This window comes from Nycticebus coucang, chromosome 21, assembly GCF_027406575.1.
Source record: "Nycticebus coucang isolate mNycCou1 chromosome 21, mNycCou1.pri, whole genome shotgun sequence".
NCBI classification, from domain to species: domain Eukaryota; kingdom Metazoa; phylum Chordata; class Mammalia; order Primates; family Lorisidae; genus Nycticebus; species Nycticebus coucang.
The window spans coordinates 63,938,668-63,966,284 of record NC_069800.1 but is presented as its reverse complement, the minus strand read 5'-3'; the positions used below and the strand labels follow the sequence as shown (position 1 = coordinate 63,966,284).

General features: G+C 48.1%; 1 protein-coding gene across 2 annotated transcripts in view; it reads right to left on the bottom strand.

The window, feature by feature from the left end:
• The window catches only part of PHACTR3 (phosphatase and actin regulator 3), a 222,029-nt gene that overhangs the window by 188,468 nt on the left and 5,944 nt on the right, over positions 1–27,617 (bottom strand). The window contains exon 1 of one of the 2 annotated variants that reach the window (XM_053574689.1): positions 7,790–8,366. The exons of the other annotated variant lie outside the window; for it this stretch is intronic. Coding sequence (XP_053430664.1) covers positions 7,790–7,907 — 118 coding nt within the window. The 5' untranslated portion in view covers positions 7,908–8,366. Of the gene's footprint in view, positions 1–7,789; positions 8,367–27,617 lie in introns of those variants that run through there. 2 annotated transcript variants of the gene reach the window in all.

Sequence of the window (27,617 nt, the reverse complement as noted above, 5' to 3'; positions counted from 1 at the left end):
ATGTTAACCAGTTTGATGTAAACATTTCAAATTGTATATGAAACCAGCAAATCGAACCCCATGATTGCATCAATGTACACAGCTATGACTACTATTCACTGGAACCCTTATTAATAGCATAAACACATGTTTTGTATGTTAAAAAAAGAAAAACCTCTGTGCAAACGAATTAGGAAATATAGAAGAAACAGATAAATTCCTGAAAACACACAACCTGCCTAGCTTAAATTAGGAAGAAATCGAAATCCTGACCAAACCAATAATGAGTAGCAATACTGAAGTAATAATAAAAAATCTCCCAGTAACAACAACAAAAAACCCTTGGATCAGGTGGATTCATAGCCAAATTCTACTGGACCTACAAAGAAGAACTGTACCTATCCCACAGAAATTATTCCATAACATCAAGAAAGAGGGAATCCCCCAGCTCATTCTATTAAGCCAGTATAACCTTAGCACCAAAGATAGAAAAAGAAACAAACAAAAAATAAAACTTAAGACCAATATCCCTTAAACACACAGATAAAACTGCAGACCAATATTCCTTACAAACATACATTCAAAAATCCTCAACAAAATACTAACAAATAGAATTCAACAACACATCAAAATGATAAGTCACCACAGTAAAGTGTGTTTTGTCCCAGGCATGCAAGGGTGGTTCAATATACATAAATCTACAAACATGATTAACCACATTAACAAAAACGAAAACAAAGACAATATCATCATCTCAATAGATGAAGAAAAAGTATTTGATAAAATCCAGTATGCTTTCATGATAAAATACCCTCAATAAACTAGGTTTAGAAAAAATTATAAAAGCCACATCTGACAAACCCCCAGCCAACATCATACCTAATGGGGGAAAGTTGAATGCATCCCCCCCTAAGAACTGAAACAAGAGAAGGGTGCCTACGTAGTCCTAGAAGTCCTTGCCAGAGCAATCAAGCAAGAGAAGGAAATAAAGGGCACCCAAATCATGAAATGAGGTCAAACTATCCCTGTTTGCTAATGATATGATCTTATGCTTAGAAAACCCTTCCAAATGACTCCCAGAATTCATAAATTGAGCAAGGTCTCAGATTACAAAATCAATCTACACAAATCAGTAGCATTTCTATATACTAATAACAGTCAAGCTGAGAGTCAAATTAAAGACTCAATTCCATTCACTACAGCTATAAAGAAAATAAAACAGAAACATACTTAATCAAGCAGCATTATAAAACACTGAGGAAAGAAATCACAGATGACACAGACAAATGGAAAAACATCTCCTGTCACTAACTGGTAGAATTAACTGTTAAAATGCCCATACTTCCCAAAATGATTTATAGATTCAAAGCCATTCTCACCAAAATACCAATGTCTTACTTCACAGACCTAGAAAAAATAATCCTAAGCTTCATTTGGAACCATGAATAGCGAAAGCAATCCTAAGCAAAAAGAACAAATCTGGATACATCACATTACCTAACTTCAAATTATACTACAAGACTACAGTAACCAGGCTCAGTGCCTATAGCTCAAGTGGCTAAGGCACCAGCCACATACGCCAGAGCTGGTGGGTTCAAATCCAGCCTGGGCCTGCCAAACAACAATGACAACTATAACCAAAAGTAGCCAGCGCTGTAGCGGGCGCCTGTAGTCCCAGCTACTTGGGGGCTGAGGCAAGAGGATTGCTTACGCCCACAAGTTGAGGTTGCTATGAGCAGTGATGCCACAGCACTCTACCCAGGGCAACAGCTTGAGACTCTGTCTCAAAAAAAAGACTACAGTAACCAAAACACAGTATTGGTACCAAAATAGAGACTAGAAAATGTAATATATATAAATACCATGGAGAACTACTCAGCCATAAAATGGAAAGAAATAGACCAAAGGAATGGAATAGAGAACCCAGAAATAAAATCACATGACTACCACCCATTTGATCTTTGACAAAGCAGATGACAAGTACACTGGGGAAAGGGAGCCCTGTTCAATAAATGGTGTTGGGGAAACTGAACAGCCACATGCAGAAGAATGACACAGGACCCCTATCTCTCAGCAGATAGAAAAATGGATTCTAGATGGATAAATAAGGCATGAAACCATTAAATTTCTAGAAGAAAATGTAGGAAAAACTCTTCTAGATATTAACCTAGGGAAATAATTTATGACTAAGAAATTAAAGGCAAATACAGCAACAACAAAAATAAATAAATAGGACTTAATTAAATTATAAAGCTTCTGCACAGCAAAGAAAATAGTCAAAAGATTGTATCAGCAATCTACAGAATGGGAGGAAATATTTATAAACTATACATCTGACAAAGAAAGAATATCCAAAATCTATGAAGAACTCAAATCAGTAAGAAAAAAACAGGAACCCCATCAAAAAGTGGGTAAGATAAGTACACAGAAGTTTTTCAAAAGAAGATAAATGACATATGAACAGAACTTTTTCAAAAAAGAAGATAGAGAAATGGCCTACAAACATGAAAAATGCTAAACATCACTAATCATCAGGAAAATGCAAAGTAAAAGTACAGTGAGATACCACCTTACCCCTATCAGAATGGCCATTATTAAAAAGTAAAAAAAAAAAAAATAGATACTGCTGTGGATGATGAGAGAAAGGAACACTTATACACTGTTGGAAGGACTACAAGTCACAGATGCTATGAAAAACAGTATGGAGAGTCCTCAAAGAAATAAATGTTGATCTACCATCCAATCCATCAATCCCATGGCTGGGTGTCTACCCAAAGGAGAAGTCATTTTATCAAAAAAGACACCCAAACCTGAATGTTTATCACAGCAAAATTCACAATTGCAAAGATGTGGAATCAACCCAAGTGCCTATCAATTCATGAGCAGGGATAAAGAAAATGCAATATATTTAAATACCACAGAGTACTACTCAGCCATAAAACAGAAAGAAAGAATGTTTTCAGCAACTTGGGTGAAAGTGGAGACCATTTTCCTAAGTGCAGTATCTCAGGAATGGAAAACCAAACACCACATGTACTCTCTAGTAAGGGGAACTAAGCCAGGGCCACACATAGGCACCAAGAGATATAAAGGACACTGGAAACCAAGAAGGGGAAAGGGTGGGGCTGGGGTATGGGATAAAAACTTATTGGGTACCATGAACACTCTTCTGGTAACAGGCACACCAAAAGCCCTGACTTAAGCCTTCTATACAAGATATCTATGTAACAAAGCACATGTAATGCCTCAATATTTTGAAATAAACAGAAATAAAGAACAGAGACCAGTGAAGAAGGTGTGCTCTGAGGAAGGAAACAGCTGCCAACTCTAAGAAAGGAAACAGCCACCAACTCAAGCACACACCTGTATGCAGAGAGGCTCCCAGGAAGGGGCGAGCATGGGACCCAGGGTCTGCGGTAGGGACATGTCTGTCTCTGCAGCTCAGGAGGGAGAGGATGTTCTGAAAGGGTTCTGGACCATCCGTCAAGACACAGGTGCCTGGTGTTCCTGCCTATTCACCATACATGCTCACTACAAGTCTCCCGAGTCTGCCATCTATGCTGGAGACAGTCAAGGCCCCTGTATCCCCACCGGCATAGAGGTGGATAGTCCACAGAGAATCCCAGGAAACAATGCATGGCAGGAACAAATCAGAAATGGGATCAGATCTGACTAGGCAAAGCTGGGAGACCTGAAGGAGGAGTCAGCAGGACACAGGGGTCTGGAGCTCAGAGGCAGGGCACACACACCAACACAGGGGCATGGATGGATGGACATACACGCAGACGTTGTCAGCAGAGGAAGCCTGAGGCCATGGCTGAGGTCTAGACTCTGTGGTTCTCCAGCATGGTTGCCAGCAGTGCCTGGGACTCATTACGAACACACCTGGTCCGAGGCCACCATGCATGTGAGGAATCCTTCCTGGGAGCTCTGAAACACACACTTCGGAGTCAACACTGCACACTAGTGGTTCTCCAGAGAGACGTCGTCCCCAAGGGGTCACTGGCAATGTCTGCAGACATCTTTGACTGCCGTCCAGTGGGCAGAGGCCAGGGTGTGGCTCAGCATCCTACAGTGCCCAGGACAGACCCCACCACAAAAAGGACCCCACCACAAATGGGACAGTGCTGAGGGTGAGAAACACCAGCCAAGTCCAAAGATTCCCCTGAGCTGTGCATCAGACCCTCCAGAGCGGATCTTGATAAAGGTCGATTGCAAGGCCTCATGAAAAAACATTTTTAAAAGCTAAGGTCCTAAGTGCCTCTTGACCAGTCTCTGGCACTGGCATCTGGGAGACAAGGAAATGACTGCACTGGTCCCATGACATGAAGGAGACGGAAGCCCATTCCCAGAGCCTGGGAGCAGACGGAGAGAGAGGAAGTAAGACTCCTCATGACTATGAATGCCTCAGAAGGATGCTTCCTTACCCTTTACAAGATTTTATTTTGGAAGAACACCTAACTGAGCTTGTGGGTACAGAGTTTGGAGTCAGAGAGCAGACTGTTGTAAAGATGCAGATGGACCATTAACAGGGCAGTGATGCAGAGATAGCGGGAGGGTCATCCCTAAGGGGAAGTATTTCATCCTGCCATGCAGTGCATGGCCACAGTCATGGCCACTGAGAGATTTAATACACTAATAAGGCCACAAAAGATGCTCGTATTCACCAGCCATAACGGAACCACAGAGTAACACAAGAAACCATTTGTCACACTTCCCGCTAGAGAAAAACAGATTGATGATCTCAGGTGCTGGCAAGGGTTTGAAGAAAGGACACTGGAAGGAGTGTGAGTTCATACATTTTCCAGGATGCAAAATTTTTAAAATAGGAACTTTGGGTCCCCTGCTGTACCCAGGTGACACCCGGAAGCTGGTATACACCTTGGAGGAAGTGCTCAGGTGAGCACAAACAGCTTGTGCTCCAGTGATCACTGCTGTGTTGCCCAGAATGGATAAAACCTGGCAACAACACAAATGTCCAAGGGCTAAACCATACAAAGTACACTCCCATTCCTGAGCTACTTTACTAAGAAGAATATTTTCCAGCTCCATCCATGTAAACATAAAAGAGGTCACAGTCTAAACGCTGTGATTAAGTAAATGAGGTGAAAGCTATGTTAATGAGTAGAATGTAAGCACTCCAATTGGTACAAATAATCGACGCATCGAATCCCACAAATCGACACCTTGAATCCCATATGCTCTATGTATATATGACTTAATAAAAAAAATTAAAAGTAAACTCCTTGGAATTCTATGTGGCTAACAAAAGAAAAGTGAGGTGGACGTGGTAATGTGACCCCCAAGACCTGGAGCTGAGTGGAACCACACCTGACGGTCTCTGCGCATGGTGTAGTCCACCTGCCACTCTCCAGATGTAAGCGCACACAAACATGTAGGAAAATGTCCTGTGTGTCACCTCAGGGGCAGTCTCTGGGGAATGAGAAGTACTCAAACACAGTTTGCCTTTCTAAAAACGTTTTGAGTTTTTACTACAAAATGCCTTTTGGAGGAAGAATAAACACCAACTTGGGCTGCTGGTGAAAATACAGAATTTAGATTGAAGGAGGCAACCCTTCTACTTTACTTGGCATTGGATTCTTCCCCCACCTGGGATACCAGGTTCATGTTCAGGAGCATGAGTGGACGAACAGCAGGTAAGGGGCCAAGACTGCTCAGCCAGGTGAAGAAATGAGGCTGTTGCCACAACTGACCTAAAACATCAGATTTTCTCTGAAAGCAGCATGAGATCTCACATGGACAGAGGAACAACAGACCCTTTGGAGCCATTTGAAAAAGAATTTGTAAATAGATCTTCCCAAAGGCGAACATGCTCTGCATCAGCCAGAAATGAGTGCCCCATCCAAAGCGGTGTGCAAGCACCTGCCAGCCGGCCATGCAAAGCAGTTAGAGGACTGTACCCCCACTCTACCCCCTCCTGCTTCAAGCTCTCAAATTCCTTCCAACTTGAAGATTCTGATTCTCTTTCTACCAGAACAAAAAGAGAATTCTCTGCTTAACACAAGCCATTAATACTTAATTGCCTGGTGCTTTTCAATAAGGTGGCACCACTCACAGAATTGTACGTATTTTAGACTTTTAGCCTCTGACACCTGCTCTCTGGGTACCGCACTGACCAGCTGAACCAGAGAAGAACTCAAATGTCAATCCTTCCAAGTCATAACTTAATCACGGCCAGCCAAGCCTTCCCTCCTCTCTCCCTCGTGGACCCGCAGCACCTGCCAAACCCCCCTCCACTCCCACCCACAGAGGCATCGGCTCACAGACAGCCAAAAGGCTAAGTCCTCCATAATTTCCATTTCAAGTTTGCTTCCTTTTACTGCCAGGGAGACAAAGAGAGCCGGGAGATTCTCTTGTGAGGAGCCACTCAACTTCCATAATTGGAACCATGGTGGATGAGCATCTCCAACACAGAGAAAACCAATCCATCATGGAGTGCCCAGCACTTAATCCTCAAAGTCTAATAAAAAGATGAATTAAAGCCTCAAGGGTCTGCTCTGGCAACCTCTGCCTCAAACGCCAAGGGAATTAACTCACCCTCCCAGATCCCAAAAAGCCAAAACACACAGAGTCAATAGTCCTCACAAAGAAATCTTCCAACAGTTGCATAGGGGTATTGTTTAAATTTTCAAATAGCACCCTGGTGCCCACAGAACTGCCTTGAGGGGGTGTTTCTGGACGGTTGGATAGTGAAGCTCTGATGTGTCCCAGCGGAGTGCAGGGATCCCTCCCCACCAAGGGGCCTTCCCCAGGCCAAGGGTCATCTTCACTTTTCGACATGATCCAGCCCCCATTTGGGGTCGTTGCATTTAAAGAGAATAAGGCTCCAAAGGAAGATAGAGGCAACTTGTTATCAAGACATTATCTATGAAGGGATTGGGCTTCTCTAAGATACGAAATTGAGTCCTGTGGCTTGATACCAAAACACCAGCTTTGATTCTTTTTTTGAACCCTACATTTCAGAAGCTCTGACTTCTCCCTGTGAAGTGAAAATTGCCTTCTGGTGGAGAAAGGTTTTAATGATCACTTTGCTTCCTGCGTCTCCATGGTGACAGGCGCACACAGCCCACCCCACCCCTCCTGCTTTATTAGGCCTTTCTTCCTCTCTGGAAAGTAATCAATCAAGCCCTATAGACGCCTTTGTGACCGATTTATCACCTAAACAATTCACGCTGCCCTGGGGGTGGAAGAGTGGACAGAGTCCACACGAGAAATCGGTCTGCGTCCTGGCGCACGCCCTTCGTCTCCAGGTCGCCGGCGGCTCTGCCCAGCACACCTGTCCGGGGAGGCGGGCGCGCCCAGGTGCGCTGGGGCCGCGGGAGCCGGCGCCCAGCGGAAGCCCTGTGCACGGTGGCCTCGGAGCAGAGCACTCCCGGCCCCGGGGTGCCCAAGCGGGGACATCGGAGCTGGGGCCCGGCGCTGGACTGGAGGGACAGAGCTCGGAGCCAGCCCTGGGCGGAGGCGGCCACGGGTCCTACTCTCGTCCCCCAGCCGGTAGGCAGCCGAGGAAGGGAAGCTCCCTCCGAGGGAACGGCAGAGCCCACCTGCCGGCGAGGAGGGCAGACTGCAGCGCCCGACTGTCCCCAAGAAATCGGCTCCTTTCGGGACAAAGGGCTCTGAGGCGCCCCAGCCCTGCGTTACTGGAAACGGAACAGCGGGCCCGAGCTCGGGGTCCTGCCAGAGCTCGCCAAACGCAGGCAGGAGCACCGAGCCGCGCCGGGACCGCTCCCAGAGCCACCTGCCTCACGCCTCCCCCACCCCGCCCGGCCGCCCCCGCCCCGCTGGTTACCTGGGTTCTCCCCGGCATTCACGGAGGAGGTGGCGGAGGAGTCGGTGAGGACGCTGGGGTCACTCTGCGAGCGGCCCCGCGACACGAGGCAGCCGCTCCCGTCCTCAGACGCGGCCATGGGCCCGGCCAGCACGGGGGCAAGTTGGAGGGAGCCGCGTGGAATCAGAGCATCCGAGGAGGCCAAGGTCACCGGCGAGGGGACTGGAAGGGGCGTCTTTTTGAAAAGGAAAATTTAAAAAAGGCTAGGGAAAGGGAAGGAGCTGCAGGAGGACACGGGGCTGGCTTCAGGGCAGGCAGACAATAGCCTCTCCGGCTGCAGCCAGGCGCATCCCGGCGTGCGCGGCCTCGCTTTGTTATTTATTCGTGTTTATTCCCATTCTTCAGTCTATACTCCAGGAAAAAAAAAGTTGAACCAGGAAATAAAAACTTTTTCTTGTCAGTGTTTATTGCATGCTTGGGGCAGGGGGTGATGTCCAGGAATGTCTGGGGGTGCTCCCTCCCCCCACCCCACCCCCCACCCCCCCGGGGGAAAAAAAAGAAAAAAGAGGAATCTTTGCTCTTGCAATTGCTTTAATCTGAAAGCTGTTTTTGGAGCATCTGTTGGAAAACATTAGGATTCTCCCATCATGCCGCGCGAGAGGAGCATGACGTCACGGGAGAGGGGCGTGAGAAGGCGTGGTGATGGGGAGGGGTCTCGAATACCTGGACTGCACGCCACCGCGTGGGGAGCTGGAGGCTGGACCCAGAGTTTGGAGCCGCCCGCCCTTACCGCCCTCTGGAAACAAGAATGCTTCTGCCACCCAGGGGGCGGGGACAGACAGGGGACCCTGAGGGCCCAGAATTCCCCCAGCGGCTGCGGATGGCTGGTTTCTCTGGCCATTCCGCTCTTGGAAATGTGAGGCCAATGGGTGGCGCTGCGAATAGGGCTCCACTCCGCCCCTGGCCTGGGCCTGTGGGGGCACCACACCTCCCCACTGCCCCATCCATCGGGCAGGAGGGGCGCAGATGTCTTCCAGGGAGGCTTCCCCTCAGATACTCCTGATAAAGTCGATGGCCAGGGAAGGGAGGTGACACGACCATGGGCTGCCACTCACAGAGGTGCCCTCTGGGGTGCTAATGAGTGATTCTCATCATTCTTGCCAGTGTCCAGGGGAGGCCAGGAAATGAAGAAAAGGAAAGGCCAAGAAAGGGATAGAGAGGAGCTGAGGGATGGCACTGGCAGCTGGCCTGGCCCAGGGAGGTGCCCAGAGGGGCAGCATTTTAGTAGACATCAGAATCTAAGGGCGGATGGACACTGGGGCCGGGGTGGGGGGGGGCTGCTCCCACTCAGCCCTCAAACAGTCCCATGGGGCAGCAGCAGCTTAGTCCCCTTTGCAGGCAATGAAACTGGGGCCCTGAGGAGCTCACCAAGGGTCCTCCAACTGGGAACAGCTGAGCAGGGGCTGAGCCCTTCCTGAAGCTGATCTCGCTAGGTCAGCACCTAAAGCAGGACCTTGGGGCCTAGGGTGGCAGTGTTGGGTGAAACCTGGATTAAGTGCCAAACACAGGGCCAAGAGATGCAGGATCCAGTGAGTGCTCACGTCAGCAGAACTGTCTGCCCGCAGGGAAAGTGCACATTCATTCGCTCTTTAAAATATTTGCAGGCCGGTGTGTACCAGGCACCACCCAGGCACTGGGACCAGCAGTGAACAAACACAGAAGTGTCCTCACTCTTGGTGTGTTCTAAGCTGAGAATGGTCACCAGAAAACCAATAGATGCCCACATAAACATTTAGTTTCAGGTGGCTATTAGGGCCACGAAAGAAAGGAAGCTGGTGGGAAGCTGGTGGGAAGCTGGTAGGACACTTTTTACCCCCATAAAAAAAAGTGCTGGACCAGCAGTGACATGGCCAGGCCTGGACTGAGCATTTTGCACTGGGCATGTCATGACAGCCTACACCTGCTCTAGGAAGTGAGAGCTACTGTGGTCTTCACTTCAGAGATGAGGACAACTTCCAGAGATGAGTCCTCTCGCCCAGGTCACAGGCAGGACAGGGGAGGGCTGGGACACTGCCTCCTGGCCTATGGCCTCTCCAAGGGCATCCTCAGCAGCCCCTGCACCTGGGGGCTCTACCCCAGGCTGAGTAGTGACCTCACAGGCCTCAGTCTTGGCCCCTCCCAGGTCTTGGTAAGGGCCACCTGAGGTGGTTCAGGCCCTTCCAAAGATGCTTGCAGCTGACTGCCATGGCCGATGCAGAGATAGACCGCGTGGAGGGCTGGCAGCCGGGAACTGGCCAGGAGGAAAAGAGGAGGGTGATAAAACCAGTGGTCTCCACCTGTCTGCCACTCATCCACCACCCTCAAACTTGTCAGCCCTCCCTGCTTACAACAACTCCTGCCACTGCCTTAAGGTTTGTCTTTAAATCAACTCTGACTTACAAACATTCTAAAGGCGGCCTTCACCAGGGTGGCTGGGACAGCCTGAGCAGACTGTCCTTGGGTAGAGGGACCACAGCACCAGCTCTGTGCCTGGGTCCACTCTGGGCTCGAGCTGAGTTCTGCTTATTATGAAGGGGGTGGGAGTGAGAGGAGTTCAGGCAGGCACCAGACAGAGTCCCTCCGTTTGTGCCACCAGGACAGGGAACAAGAAGATTTTCCCATGGAAGCTAATGCTGGGGCCTGTCTATGCGCCACCTGTGGTTATTTCTGTGCTGCAGTGCCTGTTCACTCACTCCACAAAAGTGTGCATGGGCGATGGGTAAAAATATGTAAAAGGACAAGGCTTAGCTGCTGAGCTCGGGAGCCCATGTGGAGTGGGGAGAGAGAAGACAGACACAATCAAGGTTGTTGTCTTTAAAAATGTATTTTAGCAAAATATTATGGTTGGTTGAAGCTAAGTAGAGATGGAGCTGTTCATCATATTAACCTGTGGCTTTCCAGAAAGGGGTCGGTCTAGTGGCTCACCCCTATAATCCCAGTACTCTGAGAGGCTGAGACTGGAGAAGCACTTGAGGCCAGAATTTCAAGACAAGCCTAGGCGATACAGCAAGACCCCATTTATACAAAAGACGTAAGAAATTAGCCAGGCATACTGGTGCATATCTGTAGTCTCAACTACTTTAGAAGCTGAGGCAGGATGAGCCCTTAAGCCTAGGAGTGCAAGGTTACAAGCTATGATCACACCCCTGCACTCCAGCCTAGGCAAGAGAGAGAGAGAGAGACCCCATCCCTCTGAAAAAAAAAAAGTTCCATAATAAAAATAGTTTTAAACTTAAAAAAAAAAAAACCCACAAGATTAGCAATCTCACCTCAACAGAAAATAATAAATTTTCCAGGTGAACTGTCTGCAGTGGAGACCTTGGCCTTCCAAGTCTGTCATCTGCAGACACGAATAGCTTGTGCCCTGCAAAATCCACTCCCTAAGATGTCTGGAAAGCAACTGCATGGGGGAGGGTTTCCAGCACACAGGGTAGGATCCTCAAAGGGTCTTTGTGAAAGTCATCAGCTGTCTCTCTCCTCAACAGGATGCTGGGAAGGGTGGGGCAGATTTGGAAGCCCACTCACGAAACCCTATAGGAACCAGCAAGGCTGTATAATGTTACCACAACCCATATAGATGCCCACCAACTGATAAGTGGATAAGTCAATGTGATCCCTCCATGCAACGTACCAGTATTAAGGTACAGAAAGGCACTGTTGGAGGGGGAACCTGGGAAACATTGCACAGAATAAAAGAAGCCAGGGACCAGGATTCTGTGTGTGTGAACTGTCTCTAGAATCAGAAACCTGATTGGGATGCCCAGGACCGGGGTGGGAGGAAGAGGAAGGGGATAACTGTTAATTACCTTTTGGGGGTGCTAGAAATGTTCTAAAATTAGATTATGGACAGTTCTGCAACTCTGTAAACATAGAAAAAAACACTGAATTTTATACTGTAAATAGATGAGCTTTATCGTATGTAAATTATTTTGATAAAGCCACTTTTTAAAAGGAAGTGGATAGAGGCACCTGGGCTGAGCCTTGGATCTGCAGGAAGCCTGGGTTCCACTCCTGCCCTGCTGCGCACAGCCACACTGCAAACCCTCTGTCCCTGCCCATCAGAAGCACATTGAGTGGCCACCCTTATGGTCCTTTTGGGTTGGAAAACCCAAAGCCATTTCCTGAGTCAAGGCAGGCCTGGTAACCCCAACAATGTTGCCTTAAAAAACTACAAAGAGCCGAACAAAGTTCGTCAAATCTGTACACATTCCCCTTCCAAAAGCACAAAGAGGTGTAGGCGACAAAGGGAGGGTCCTCTGCCTGCGGCAGTCAGGGAGAACATCACTGGGAAGGCGACCCCGGGCTGGCAGAACTCCCCCTGCCCAGCACACACACAGGAACATATTAGGAGCTGTCCTTCCTCATTGGGGCGATGAGAAAAGGTCTCCTTTGGACCAATCCCACACCCACCTCCCAAGTTGGTCTTATTCTCACACAAAGTATCCACTAATGATGTTTTCATCCAGCACTTCCTAACCATCAACATGTGCTTTGAATGAGATATGATTAGGTCTTGGCTTTGTGAAGTTCTGGGCCTAGCAGAGAAAACAGGATTAACTAATATGCCACCAATTAATTTCAATGAGTACAGAGTTCAGGACGCTCCCTCTGGGCCGGGAGGGAGCCTGGTCTGAAGAAGCAATGTTGTCAGTGGAAACCAGCTGGGGGGAGGGTGGGGGGCGGGGGAGCAAAGAGAGAGGCTGCAGCTGGAGGGAGGGCACGGTGGGACCCAGACCATGCAGAGTCTTACAATCCTTGGTAAGAGAGGATTTTGTTCCAGAGCAGTAGAAGCCAGGAGGTGGGGCTGGGGCTCTCCTACGTGGAGAACTCCAGAAGCCCCTCCAAATGGCTGTTGGGAGAAGGGGCCAGAGGCCAAGGGAGGAAGCTGGGAGATGGGGGGACTGACAGCCATCTGGCAGGTGGCTCCTAAAGGTCAGTGATGGTTGACTGAGGGAAAGGGAGAGAGGGCCTCAAGGTGACTGCCTGTGTTTTTCTTTGTCCCAATTAACCAGTTATGGGGCTAGTAAGAGATGCCTCTTCTGGGTATGGCAGATCAGAGAAGGGAGGGCAGGCAGGAAAGAGGAGGCACCCTGATTGGACATGTGGGATCTGGAGCATGAAGGAAAGCTCACAGCCTGGGCTCAGCATCCACTGAGCTCTGCAGGTACCATGGGCCCCATCAGGGCAGGGCATCCTGGCCTGGGGGTGGGACAGCCGTGGGCCTGGTGCCCCTCTCCAGGTCGCTTTCTCCTTATCTGTGGAAGGAGGATGGTCACACCTGCTCTCTGGTTCCATAAGGGCCTTTCCATGGCCCAACCCTGGTGACAGCTCTCATGATATCCATGGGTGTGGTACTTCCCCCCTGGGTGCTCCGCCTTCGAGAAGGGCCAGCTGTTCCTACACATGTGCCATCGAGCACCCGAGTGTATCTCACTGGGCTGTGACCCGCAGTTAACCGCTGACGCACGGATGCGATGTATAGGCACGGGTAGCCCTAATTGAAAATGACTTCAGTTTGGCAGTTCTCCTATGCTCGAACCTACTAACTTTCCCTTCCCAGAATTGGCATCTTTGAAGCCCCCTGGCGAGCAGATGGACCGAGGCTCTAAACCACTGCCGGGTCAGCTCCGCTGGCACAGGGAACTTTGCTGTGTTCGTTCACCCGAGAATGTGCCTGGCACATCACAGGCGCTAGGCGAGTAAGTATCTATTGGCTAAATAAACAAATACATGCGCACTGCAGTGCCCTGCCGTCCCCACCCCGGCTGCAGAAGCGAGGCTGAGCCTGCCACGGCGCGACCCGGCCGCAGGCTTCGGCTTCGTGGGGACAGAGGTGGCCGCCCCTGCCCGCCTCGTCCCAGCAGGTGTCTGTCTTCTCCAGGGTACCAGGGGCGCTTCTTCACCTTAGTATGAAAAGAGCAGAACCAGCCAACTTCAAATGCCTAGAAACAACTTCTCAAGCCGCCACCTCAAGCAAACTCTTAGGGAACCAACTACAGAAAGAAAAGAAGCCAGAAGTGTGAGAATTCGGACCAGAGGATAAAGAAGGTGAAGACAAAAGCACCTTCGGGGCCAGGAGCTAGCTGTAAGGAGGGCTGCTGCGCCCTCTGCTGGTCACTAGGAGAAATGGCGCCCGGGGCCGGTTTTGGGACCTCTCAGGGGCTTAGCCTTGAACTTGACTTCCAGCACCATTTGACAGCATCCCTGATGGAGTCTCTGCCTAGGACTGTGTCCATAGAACTACCCAGGGTGGTGCTCAGTGCCCACCCAACGATGGCTTTTACAAAATAACACATCCAGCTCTTCTAAAACAAAATCCCCAATTTCACCACTGATGGTCCCGGCCTTGCAGGACATCTGTAGCCAAAGATGCCCTGAAGCACATGATGTGGGCATCCAACAGCTCCCCAGAGATGTCCCAGCCCTCCTCAGAGTTGGGTTCACTCTCAGCCTGTCTCCAAAACACCCAAATATGAGATCAGGTTCTAGCACTTTCTGGCTGTGTGGCCCTGGGTTCACTGCATTTCCCCACTCAGTCTCACTGTGGGGAGAAGGGAGGAAGAAGCCACCTCAGAGTGCTTGGGCATCCGGCACATGGAAGCCCTTACTGTGCATTCACTGTACAAGTAAAACAACACTGAAAGGGCATGAGACCATTTGCCCTTTGATATCTCCTTACACAGCCCAGCACGTCCAGGTGCCTGAGACAGGGACACAGGAGGTGACAGCAAGAGAAGACAAGAAGATAGAGCAGAGAAGTGCAAGAGCAGGGTCTGGAGAGCATAGTCTACAGGGAAAACAGAGAACCCTCCAGCTTATCTGCACCATGGGCCACTTACCTGTCTTGTGTGTTGTCAACACAAAGCTGTAAATACCCAGGTGACCTTTTCTTCCTCCCTGGGTCCTCCCTTGTAGTGAAGACAAGCTGTGTTTCTAGCTAATGAGGGAAAGGGACAGGCTTCAGGGGCTTCTGAATACCTGGAGGAAGCCACCTATGGAAAAGGCATTTCTCTGAGTGTGGCTGTAGGCTGCAGTCCTGACCATGTCCCTGCAGCCCTGACCGTGTCCCTGTAGCCACAGCAGCCAGCCTGTGACCCTGTAGGGAAACATAGAGGATGGAATGCTTACTTCTGAGGAGGGGACTTTGGGCTGTCTCCCTCCTGACCTCTTGTAAAGGGAGTAATCATCCTGCTGCCTTAGGTCTCTGTTAATTGGGCTTTCATTTACTTAACACTTAGTTCTTATTGAGTGCCAGACATGGTTCTAAAAACTCTCTGATTATTAATGTGGCTAGTGCAAAATGACTCAAACAGGGCAGGACTATGGTATCCCCACTTTGCAAAGGAAGAAAGTGAGAAGCAAAGTGCGTTAAGTACCGCCCTGGATCACAGACCTATAAAGCCGGACAGAGCCTAGGCCCTTGGCTCCAGAGCCCAGGCTTTCCTCTCATCAAATGCAACCTGGCTGGCACAGGTGTGAAATGAGGGTGATGATGGGGAAGGAGCAAGGGGGGAGGAAGACGAGGAGGTAACAAGATTAATGATGACAACATTTTTGCAGAGCCTGTGGCTTACCAAGGACCTTGTATGCATTGATTTACAATCTTGGGAGGTTAGAATAATTATTCTCTTTCTAGGAACAATGAAGTGGAGGCTCAGGAAAGGTGTGAGACTTAGTGAAGATTCTACATGTAACAAGTGTTTATAGCAATAGGACAGAAAAGGGCTCCTGCCTTCTTTTCACAATCCCAGGACATCCCCAGTTCCTCCCCACTCCACTGAAAATCTCAACCAGCAACCCCAGCTAACTACACAGCTGTCAACTCAGCAAACAGTACACCTGTCTTTTCTGCTGCAGGTTACAGTATGACTCTGGCCCCCACCCTGCGTGGTGAAGGAGTGAGGCGTGTCCAACACCACCATAACCTGGAGATCCAGGAGCTGGCAGTGCGACTGGCCAGCCTGGGAAGGGGTCAGGCAGGTTCCAGGGATGAAAAGGACGAGCACGTTTGCTGTCACATGACCAATGCTGAGCACCTGCTGTGCACCAGCACTGGAAGTCCAGTCGTAGACAAACCAGATGTGGATGTCACTGGTCTGCTGGGAAGACTTGCAAAGGAGACATAGGAGTTTGACAAGCAGACACGCAAACTGTGTGCACACTCATGTACGGGAGGGTCACACAGCCAAATAACTCCTCCAAATCAATCATAATCAGAAAATCGCATCTTTAAAATTTTTAACCAAAGAACTTGAATAGGTACTAAACGGATGCATGGGGTATATTCTCGCAGTAAATGACAACAGATGAAAACCTGGGTAGGTACCACAATGTTCAGTGAAAGAAGATGATATTCTGATTCCATTTACAGAAAGTTCTACAACAGGCAACACCCTTGGATGATGTTGAGATGCTGAGAAGAGTTACCCTTGCGGATGGGACTTAATGCAGAGGTGACATGAGGCGGCTCTGAAATCCTGGTTGTGTTTTTGTTCCTTGAACTGTGTTCTGGCTACACAGGTGTGTTCACTTGATAAAAACTCACCAAGATGTGTGCTTATGTGCATGCATTTTTCTTTTCCTTTTCTTTTTTTTTTTTTTTTTTTTGAGACAGAGCCTCAAGCGTGTAGCCCTGGTTAGAGTGCTGTGGCATCGCAGCTCACAGCAACCTCCAACTCCGGGGCTCAAGCAATTCTCCTGCCACCACCTCCCAAGTAGCTGGGACTACAGGTGCCCGCCACAACACCTGGCTATTTTTTGTTGCAGCCATCATTGTTGTTTGGCAGTTCCGGGCTGGATTTGAACCCGCTCAGCTCAGGTGTATGTGGCTGGTGCCTTAGCCGCTTGAGCCACAGGTGCCGAGCCTATAAGCACTTTTCAATAGGTGTCTTCTACCTCAGGTAAAAGTAAAATAAAAGTAAAAATAAAGAGACTTTGGAGAAAAGAAGGTTATCATGGACAGAGAAGAGCATTATGTAATGACAAAGGGGTCAGTTCTCTGAGAAGTGACAATTAACGTTTGCACACACGGCAACAGCACCAAGAAAGTGACGCTGGAACTGTGAGGAGAACTAGATGGACCCTCAAAGATAAGTGGTGACACCACCACTAGTTGTCACAAATGGGCAGGTCTATCCAGCATAAAATCAGTAACTGTACTGCTGAACTCCACAGTACCATCAATCGAATGGGTATAATGGACTTCTATAAACTACTTCATCCAAAACAGCAGAACACGCATTCTTCTCAAGCTCACGCGGAACATTCACCACAATAGACCACATTCTGGGACAGAAAACATACCTTAAACTTAAAAGAATAGAAATAACATACTGTCTGATCTCAGGGCACAATAAAATTAAACTAGGAGTCAATAACAGAAAGATACCTTAAAATTCCCAAAACATGGAGATTAAACTCACATCTAAATAACACAGAGATCAAAAAAGAAATCTCAAGTGACATTAAAAATAATTCAGTAGAAATAATTCAACATAAATTAAAATGAAAATACAACTTACGAAAATTTGTGAGATGTAGTGTAAGTAATGCTTAGAGAGAAATTTATAGCATCAAATGCATATATTAGAAAAAAGAAAGGTCTAAAATCAGTTGTCTGAAGTTCCACCTTAGAATATTAGAAAAAGAGAAGCAACTTAAATTCAAAGGAAGTGGATAAAAAGCAATACAAATTAGATCAGAAATCAATAAAATTCAAGATAGGAAATCAACAGAGAAAAATCAATGAAACCAAAAGCTGGTTAAAATCAATCACCCTGTAGCCAGGCTAAGGAAAAAAAGGGAGAAGACAAATCATTGCTATCAGAAATGAAAAAGGGAACATCGGAGCAGAACCACAGCCATTAAAGGAAAATGAAGGAATACTGTAAACAACTTGATGTCCACAAATTTGGTAACATAGAAAAAATGAACCAATCACTTAAAAGCCACAATCTGCAAGAACTCACACAAAAAGGTACAGACAATCTGAGTAGGTCTACATCTATTAATGAAAATAACCTTTGAAGCAAAAAGCTCAGAGCCCACACAGGTTCACTGGTGAATTCTACCAAACCTATAAAAAAGAAATCACACCAATTCTCTGCACAGCCTCCTTTGGAAGATAGAAGCAGTGGGAAGACTTTCTAAGTCACTCCATGAGACTATCATCACCCTAAAACCATCAGCAAAGACATCATGAGAAAAGAAAACTGTAGACCAGTATTTCTCAGAAACGTAGATATGAAAATTCTCAACAAAATATCAGCAAATAAAATCCAACAACTTATAAAAAGAATTATTCATGACCAAAAAAAAAGTGACATTTATCCCAGGTATACAAGGCTACATCAACATTTAAAAATCAAGTAATGTAATTCATCATAACCTAGGCTAAAGAAAACCACAGGCTAAAGAAAAATCACATATCATATCAGTAGGTGCAGAAAAAGCATTGACAAATTCCAACACCCATGGTTGTGGTTTGAATCTGTTTCCCCAAACTTAGTGTTGAAATGTGTTCCCCAAATGTAATACCCAGTGTTGGAGGTGGGTCCTACTGGGAGGTGGTTGGGTCCATGGGATGGCTTCTTCACCAACAGATGAATGCCTCCTTGCAGCAGGGTGAGTTCTTGCTCTGTGAGATCCAACTGATAGCTGGCTGTTGCTCAGAGCCAGGCCTTTCTGCTCTCTCTTGCTTCCTCCCTCACCACGTTCTGCACAGGCTATCCCCGTTCACCTTCCACCATGAATGGGAGCAGCCTGAGGACCTCACCAATAGGAGATGTCAGTGCCAAGCTTCTTGTACATCCTGCAGAACCGTAAGACAAATAAACCTCTTTCTTTATAAACTTTATATACCAGCCTTAGGTATTCCTTTACAGCAACACAAGACAGATGAATACACAGATTCATGATAAGAATTTTCAGTAAGCTAGGAATAGAGATGAAATTCTTCAACTTGATAAAACACAACTACCCATATACAGTTAATGTTATAGTGAATAGTGAAAGACTAGAAGATTTCCCACTAAGATCAAGAACAAGGCAAGCTATTTTCCCTCTCACCAGTACATTTCAATGTCGTACTAATGCAATGAGACAAATAAAAGAAATAAAATATACACAGATAGGAAAGAAAAAAAACTCATTTGCAAATGAAAGTCTCTATAGAAAATACAAGAGAATTGACTAAAAAAAACCCTCCTAAATTATTAAGTTATCATAGCAAGGTTGTAGGACACAAGGTTCATATACAGAAGTTAATCACTTTCCTATGTATCAACAATGAATAAGTAGAATCTGAAATTGAAAACAGAATACCATTTACATTAGCACCACCCCCAAAATAAAATACATAGGTATAAATCTAACAAAATATGTGCATGATCTATTTGAAGAAAACTACAAAACTTTGATGAAAGAGATGAAAGGACAAAATAAATGGGGGGATGGCCCATGTTCATGGATAGACAATATTGTCAAGATGTTAGTTTTTCCCCACTGGACCTGTAGATCCAACTCAATCTCATTACACAATCCCAAATTTTGTGGATGTTCACAAACTGATGCATAATTTTATAGGGAGAAGCAAAATACCTAGAATACTGAATACAATATTGAAGAAAAAGAACAACGTCAGAGGGCTGACACTCCCAACTTCAAGACTTACTTCAAAGCTACATCAATCAAAACAGTATGGTATTGATGGAAAAACAAACAATTGGACTGATGGAATAGACTACAGAGCCCAGAAGTTGACTCATATAAATATAGTGAACGGATCTTCGACCAAGGAGCAAGGCCAATACAACAGAGAAAAGAGGGTTTTTTTTTGTTTGTTTGTTTGTTTGTTTTTTTCAAAAAAAAAGAAGCCCCCAGAACAGGAAATTAAGAATGGGGCAGACAGAGTGGAAACAACCTAAATGTCCCTCAAAACAGAACAGATGACCCACTGTATGCCCATCCCACAGAATGCCATGCATGAAAAAGATCTCTGCATCCTCACATCATTCAAGCTCTCTTATTTCCTGGGTGAGTACCTTGCAGAACAATATTGATAGCACAGTCACCCAGAGCGCGCGCGCGCACACACACACACACACACACCAGCACCCAGACACTTTCCACAGACACATATGACAATGAACGTACAGAGCAGAGGTTCAGGGCAGCTCTGTCCTCAACTGTGGAAGCTGTTGCTTCCCTGCCTCAGGAGAACAGCCTGGAATGGTCCACATTCCCTTTGGTGCTACCCAAAATGATTTCATTTTTGCCAAGAGTAGGAGATGATGAAATACTTACATAATTAGAACATTAAAAATAAAGAACAAACCTATACTCCTACAATTATGGTTGTCACCCAAACTATTAGGCATTTTTATTTACTTTTTCTTTAAAAGGAAGATAATTCATGTTTAAATAATGGCCTTTGTCCTTCCAACACTTTCTCCTTCTTCCAATTCAGTGTGTACATTTTCATATTTACTGGATTTATGTAGTTAAGAGACACGCTTCTTCTCCCCTGGGAGGCCATGCACGGAGCTGGGCTTATTGGCTCACCACAGCACTGATTTATGTCCCCAACACCCTGTCATAGGAGCAGGAGACTTAAGTACCTTACAGCGTAACAGTTCAAACACAGCCTTGAGCCTGATCTATAAATTACTGAAAATCCATAGCACTAGGTTTATGGGTGTACTTTAAAAATAGATCACAAGCTCCATAGCCGTAATGATGATAATTCCAAGAACCAACCTGTACAAACCTATAAATAGGGACGTCATCCATGTTTTCACAAAAGCTGTGATCTCTCCCAGCACCCACCATTCATTAGCACTGGTGTGTGTTCTAAAGCTGCTGGGTCTACCGGGACTTGGCATCTAGGGAAAGCAATTATTTAGGCAATTAAATTCTGGCACCTTCCTCAGCCTCCATTCTAACATATGGATAATAGTGCAGGGTTTTCTGCAGCCCACAGGGGGAATGACATTCACATCTGGATCTGGCAGAGGGCACCCCAGTTCAGTGACTTGGGGTGTAACAGATCACTCCTTAGCATTTCTCACCAAAGTCTGGGGGCCCCAACCCTCCTAATTCTTTTTAATTGCTACCTGGGGAATCTGTGAGTCAACCCATGCTGCGGTATGAGAAGGATGGCCCTGCAAGCGGCAACAGAAGGGATCAGGTGCACGCCGAGTGGGTAGGCTCTTAGCCCATCAGAACCTGGGCCACATAGCAGAGACCAGCCACAGACCTTCCATTCAGAAGGGCAGTGGACCTGAAGGCTACAGACCCACCACAGTGGAAGAGTGCTCCTGAGGACACAGGACTCTGCTTTAGATGAGACTGCTCAAGAGTTTCATTGATTGAGGGCGGCATCTGTGGCTCAACGGAGTAGGGCACTGGCCACATATGCTGGAGGTGGTGGGTTCAAACCCAGCCCCGGCCAAAAAACTGCAAAAAAAAGAGTTTCATTGATTGATTCACACATCAACTCATTCAAGGAGTACTCATGGCATGTGTGGGGGTAGTTGGAGGGGCTGAGCAGAGGCCTAGAGTGACTTCGGAAGTGCAGAACAGTTAATGGAACCCAGATCTCTTTTAACTACATTCAGCCAACTCATTTCTCAAAGGCGCCCTGCCGCTAAGTTTGTGGAAGAGGGCAAGCTTCCATATACTATTACTGCTGGCTCATGTGCTTTGTAAGTCAGAAGCTGTTGGCTGTAGTGTTCAGATTCCCCAGAGCAGGACCCAGCGCCCTCTCCCTCCCCTGCAGTGCGGACTGAGAAGTTCTAAAGCTGCTCCTGAGGCTCTCAGATCCACCCTAGGCAGGGCTGTGAAGGCCTCTGCAGATGGAATTAGGGTTATAATAATCAGCTGACCTAGAGACAGGGAAACTAACCCACATGATCTCCTGGGCACAATGCCACACTTAGAAAGCAGAGGGGAGGCAGGAGGTGAAGAGAGAGGTCACAGGGAGGAGAGATTCCAAGTGTGCAGAAGGATCTGGAGTCCCCTTCTGGCCCTGAATGGTAAGAGGAGTCCAGAAAGGTGGTGGTCCAGGAGCTAAGAACGACCTGCCACAGCCCCACCCCAGACAGCTGACAGTGCTATTCCCTCAAAGAACTGAATTCTGTCAACCACTTGAGCAAGCCAGGAGCTGACCCTCTCCCACAGCCCTCAGTTGGGAGCACAGCCCTGATGATGCCTTGATCTTGTCCGTGACACCCAAAGAAGGAAGCAGTATAGCCCCCTGGCCTGTTGACAGTGTGAGATGATGCTCAGGTGTTGTTTTGGCTGCTAAGGTTGTGGTCAATTGTCTTGGCAGCCATAAAAAGGAATGCACACACCCTCTCCTTTAATCCTCCTGACCAGAAAGGCCCCTCTGTCAACGAGGAAAGCGGGGATCCAAGAAGAGGTGATATGTGTGTGAGGTCACAAAGAGGCTGAGCTGGGGACCCTGAGGGTCTTTCTGCCATCTCTGTGTGACCCCATGCCCCCTCCACCTTGCTTGGATGGTTCTCCAAAGAGGTATATGTTCATGTCCAACATCAACTCAAGACTTGAGCAAAGGGAAAACTCCACAGATAGGACGGGCAGAAAGAACCACCCCAGTGTCCCACGTGGAGTTAAAACACAAATTGCAGGACACACAGCACCCCACAAGTGGAACGCACAAGTTTACAGAGGCAGGAGAACAAACCGGCTCAGAATCCAGAGTCTGGCAAAGTGGACTGTGGAGGCTCAGATCCGGCTTGCCAGCTGTGACCTCAGACAAGTTCTTCCCATCCCTTTAAGCCTCAGTTTTCCTCATCTGCCAAACGGGGTCATCCCAGGGTGGAGCCCACCTCCCGCACACAGCGTCCTCAGCAAACTGAGCACATGGAGTGGCCCGTGTCTGTCTCTGGCTGAAGTGATCACCATGGTCCCTGCCAAGTGGCCGCAGGCCTGCTTCTCTCTAATCCCCCACTGCCACGATGCCCACACAAGCTCAATGCAAATGATAAGTGTAAAATCATACTTTAGGTTGGAAATCACTTTAATCCACATATCAGAGGAATATCTGCTCTTAATTTTTATTATCCCAACGTTTAAACAAGCAGTAAAATTTCGTAGCTAATTTATCAGGATTTCTCATGAATTATAGGGAAATGCACGGATAGCAAAGACATTAAAGTAAAAATAGAAACAGAAAAATGCAGTGAGGCTCTAACGTGCCAGCGTGCTCATTATGCGAATTGGTGCAAATAGGGTAGTTAAGGGGATTTAGTCACGGAAGACAGATAATGTTCAGTTAATACGGCTGTTTGGGACTCCCGTAAGTGGAAACAGACAGTCCGTAACTTGTATTGGAAACCTCATCTAGGGAAGAGAGTCTATTTTTAGTTTTACCCTCTGGGTGAGCAGCAATGAGCCTCAGCCCAATGTGCAGGCGCGCGGGGCAGGCGCAGGGCGCCTCGGAGACTTCCCGGGCCCCGGGCGGGGCCCACGGAGCTCAGGGAGGCCGCCGTGCTCCGCTCCCCTGGCACCCCGAACGCACGGGGTCGGTACTGGGACAAGGGCATGGACATTCCCATTTCCAGGTCTGCCTGTTGAAATGGTGTGCAAATCCTTCAAGATGTGACGCGTTTTCAGGAGACGTGGGAGCCCTTCCAGGAGGCCAGCCCCTCGCTGAAAGGCTCGTGCACAGAGGCTGCGTGCCCGCTTTCTGCAGCCAGGCCCAAATAACGCAGCTAAATTCAGAGAGAGATTCTTTTGCTAAATGGCTCTGCTCGGAGGGAAAGCAGGGCTCTATGGTAGGGCAGATGGGCCCTGATGGAAGACACTCCTGCGGCTGCCAGGACCAGCCTCTGCAAGGGTGCGGGAAGGAGGGACCCCGCCACCCCAAGCCTCACGAACCTCAGCGGACCCCGCCGCTGGCATTCGCGCGGTCCTACGCTGAGCCAGCCATCAGCCACACGCCATGCACACAGGGGAGCCAGTGGCCGCTGCGCTGGGCTTCCATTTGAGGGAGAAGACAGATCACCAAGACGGAAAACAAGATGTTTATCGTGTTGGGGGTCTCCACCACCACCCGTAGGCTCGGTGATTAGCGAGAGGCCTCCCCAGACGCGGACACAGCTGTAGGCACAGCTGTGATTCACAGCAGTGCAGACGACACTCAGCAAAGAAAAAAATGCACAGGGTGAGTCCACGCAGGAGCTCCCAAGGGTCTTTCCCAGTGGGGTCATCAAGACGTGCTTAATTCCTCCAGGAGCGAGTTGTAACGACGCAACGTATGTGTGCAATGTTGTTCACCAGGAATTCATTAGAGACCCAGTGCCCGGGGATTTTTTGTTTTGGAGGAGGCGGGGAATGGGGGCATGACCTGTCACATCATAACCCTCTGCCTGTCATGTTTCAGAAGTCCAGAGTCCAGAAGGAAAGCAGGAGTTCAGACCTTTGAGGCGCAGGCAGCCCCTCTCATCAGAGAACAGTGGGCACCCTCCCCAGTCCGAGTTCAGGCACCAGCATCCTCTCTCCAGAGAGAAGTCTCAGGCACACCCAGATGTCCCTGAGGGCTGTGCAGGAGCTCAAACAGGCAGTGAAGATGGTGCTTTCCATAGACGGCCACCATGTCATCTCCATCCTTACACGCTCTTCTCACACGTGGCTCCGCACTCTCTCACCTGAATCAAGGTGGGCTGATTCCATGACAGAAGCAATGAATTTTGAGTACCAAGACCTGGTCAAAAACCATGACAGAACTTGCACAAGATTCTCTAGGGCCACCCACTCTTGACCCCAGGCTGCCCATGGAAAGTCTCGAGTAGAGAGGAACTGAGCCCCAGCTCACAGCCCCCACTGAGCTCCCAGCTGTTAAGGTCTGAACTGTTCCTCCCTCCCCAAAAGTTCATATGTTAAGGTCCTGGTCCCTAGTAACTGAGAATGTGGCTGTATTTGTAGCTAAGGCCTTTAAAGAGGCAATTAAGCTAAAATGAGGCTGTTGGTGTGGGTCTAATCCAGCCTGAGTGATGTCCTTATAAGAGAAGAGATTTGGACACCCAGAAAGGAACAGCTGGGGCACATGAGCACAGAGGAAAGGCCAGGTGAGGGGGTGGCATCTGTGAGTGAGGAGAGAGGCCTCAGGAGAACCAAACCTGCCAACACCCTGATCTCAGACTTACAGTCTCTGGAACTATGAGAAAATGAATGTCTGCTGTTTAAGCCAGCCCATCTGTGGTGTTTTTGTTATGGCAGCCCCAGTTACAAATGCATCAGGCATGCCAGGAAGCCACATTGAAAGGTGATACTGTCTGGAGCAATGATGAACCGTCTGGCTGAGCCCTGCCCAAATTACAGATTTGTAAGCAAAATAAATGATAGGTGCTGCTCAAAGCCACTGTGCTTTTGGGGGCACAGGTTACTGATACAGGTGACTTGGTCAGGGTCACACTGAGGAGGGAGCCCTCCAAGGGCTGGTTTACTTGTGGAAGGAGACCTGACATTTGGGGCATCAGCAGGGAGGGGATGCCACAAGCAGCCAGGGGAGATTGAGTCTTGCTGCAGTAACAAGCATCCCCTAAACCTCCACAGTTTATAAAGATAAAAGTTTCCTTCTCAGCTCCTCTTTGGAACAGGCTGGTCTCACTGCAGAATGACCCAGTGGTCCCTCGATCTTCTGCAGTAGGTAGCACAGCCCTTCCCTACCCCTTGATCTTATTGATTCCAGCCACATGGGGTAAAGCCCAGCTTTGGTAGTGCAGGGATATGTGTATTCCTCCCACGCAGAGAACATTTTTAAATACATTTTAAAAATACAACCTCCTAATATACCAAAACAAAACCATGAGATAATTAAAAAAAACAAAATAGCAAGAAGCTATTTTGCTTTCAGCTCACATATAAGCTCTGCGTCATGTTGAGAGATAAGTTTGAGTCACACATGGCAATGATGGGACCAGAAATCTTTTCTGCATTTGCACCTCTAAGGGTCTTTTTCTACCCCAACTGGACACACAAAAGATTTGGAGGTGGGGGTAGGGAGGGAAGACCAATACAGGGGAAGAGGTGGGGTCAGAAATCCTGATTTGAGCCATTCCCCAGAGTCCCATGAGCTGTATTAGGTGAGACCAGGGCAGAGCTGAGAAGATGAAGGTCCAAAGCCCACCCACCCCCAGAGCTGTCGTGGTGGCTTCTGGTCTGAAGACCCTCATTATACCACTCATCTTGACAATGGCACTTAGGCTTAATGACAGCAGTTTCTGAAAAAGAAGCCCTGGGTGAGGGGCACCTGGACACAACATCCCAGCATCACCTGCTCACCCACTCAGCCTTGCCATTCCTGAACACTCCTGGTGTGTCCAGTACAGACCAGGCAATAGTGTGGCAGAGATGAGGGAGAGGACAAGTTAAGAATGGCAGTCTCCAAGTGGCTCAGGAAATCCCCAGGAAGTTATGACACTTAAAAAAAATAGAAGCGATGAGGGTTTATGGGAAGGAAATATCGCCCTGGAGTGAGGGGCTGGGGGCTTCACAGGTGAGATCTCACAGCTGGACCTTGGCATACGAACACTCTTTGCAGGAGGCAGGAGCCTTCTGGGTAGGAGGAAACAGCATGGACAGAGGTGGGAGGGGGCAGGTAGGGGGCCCTGGCTCAGACAGGGGCTAGTGCCAGCACACTAGGCTGAGACAGTTGGCACACACACTCATGCGTGATCACACAACTCACCCGTCAGGGCATCATCCTCCTCCCCATCACACACTCGAGCATCCCAGACCAACAGGCTCCTATCCCCTTGCTCACTGGTCTTGCCTTCCAACCCATGTAAATGTTTGGGCCTGCAGTGCCTGACCCACACCAGGGTGTGGAACCTCCTGGGAACATCCCCTGCTCTGGCCCACCTTCACAGTGTGAGGCCAAGGGCTGCTGACTCCTCCCAGAGAAGGCCTTGTAAGGGTGCTCACACCAACTCGCACCTTGTGACTGGAGCACCTGAGTACCTTTCCTGCAAATACTATAGTCACACAAAATTGGCATCTTTCTAGGTAATCTAGGACACAAGGTCACTAGTTTCCAAAAGGCCAGTGTCCTCCACCCTACCCCAGCAGCTGAGAGTACACAGTGCAGTCCCCACACACACTGCCCGGGCTAGAAGTCTGACACGAGCAGTGTGCTGTAGTCCTTGTATTCCCTTAAAACAAACTGTTACTGCATTTGGGTGGAAATCCCAAAGGTAGCCCCAAGGAAGCTGATACAGAGGAGTGGTCAGACTTGTTCAGTCAGTCCTGAGGGCACATGGGTGGACAGCACTGGACATCTCCCTACTCAGGGTCACCCCAGGAAAGCAGCCAGGGCTGTGAGTAGCAGCCTCTAAATTTCTCCAAACAGCCAATCCCTGCAAGTCGCTTCTTCTGGGTGAAAGGGAATTGGTAAGCACATAACCAAATGTCAATTATAACAATGAAATCATACACACTGCCAAATTAGAAAACAAATGTTTTAGAGAATCAGAACAAATGTTCTACCTCCAAAACAAACAAAGCAGCCCCAAAACTGCTTTGCATTTTGGTTTATAACACATGGTCCGCTTCATGGTCAGGTCTAAAGTAAACTGCCCAGACCCTATTCTCCAAACCACCTTTTCTCCCCCCTCCAAACACAGGATCCACTGTTCCCTCAGTTAAAGACTGTACCTCCCAGAATCCTTATTGTAAATCTGTCTTTTACCTCATTCTATTTATGCAAGCAAATTACAGTGGATAAGAAAAAGAAATGTAATAGAAAAATATACTCCCAACCACAGGATGGGCCTTCAGATGAGGCATT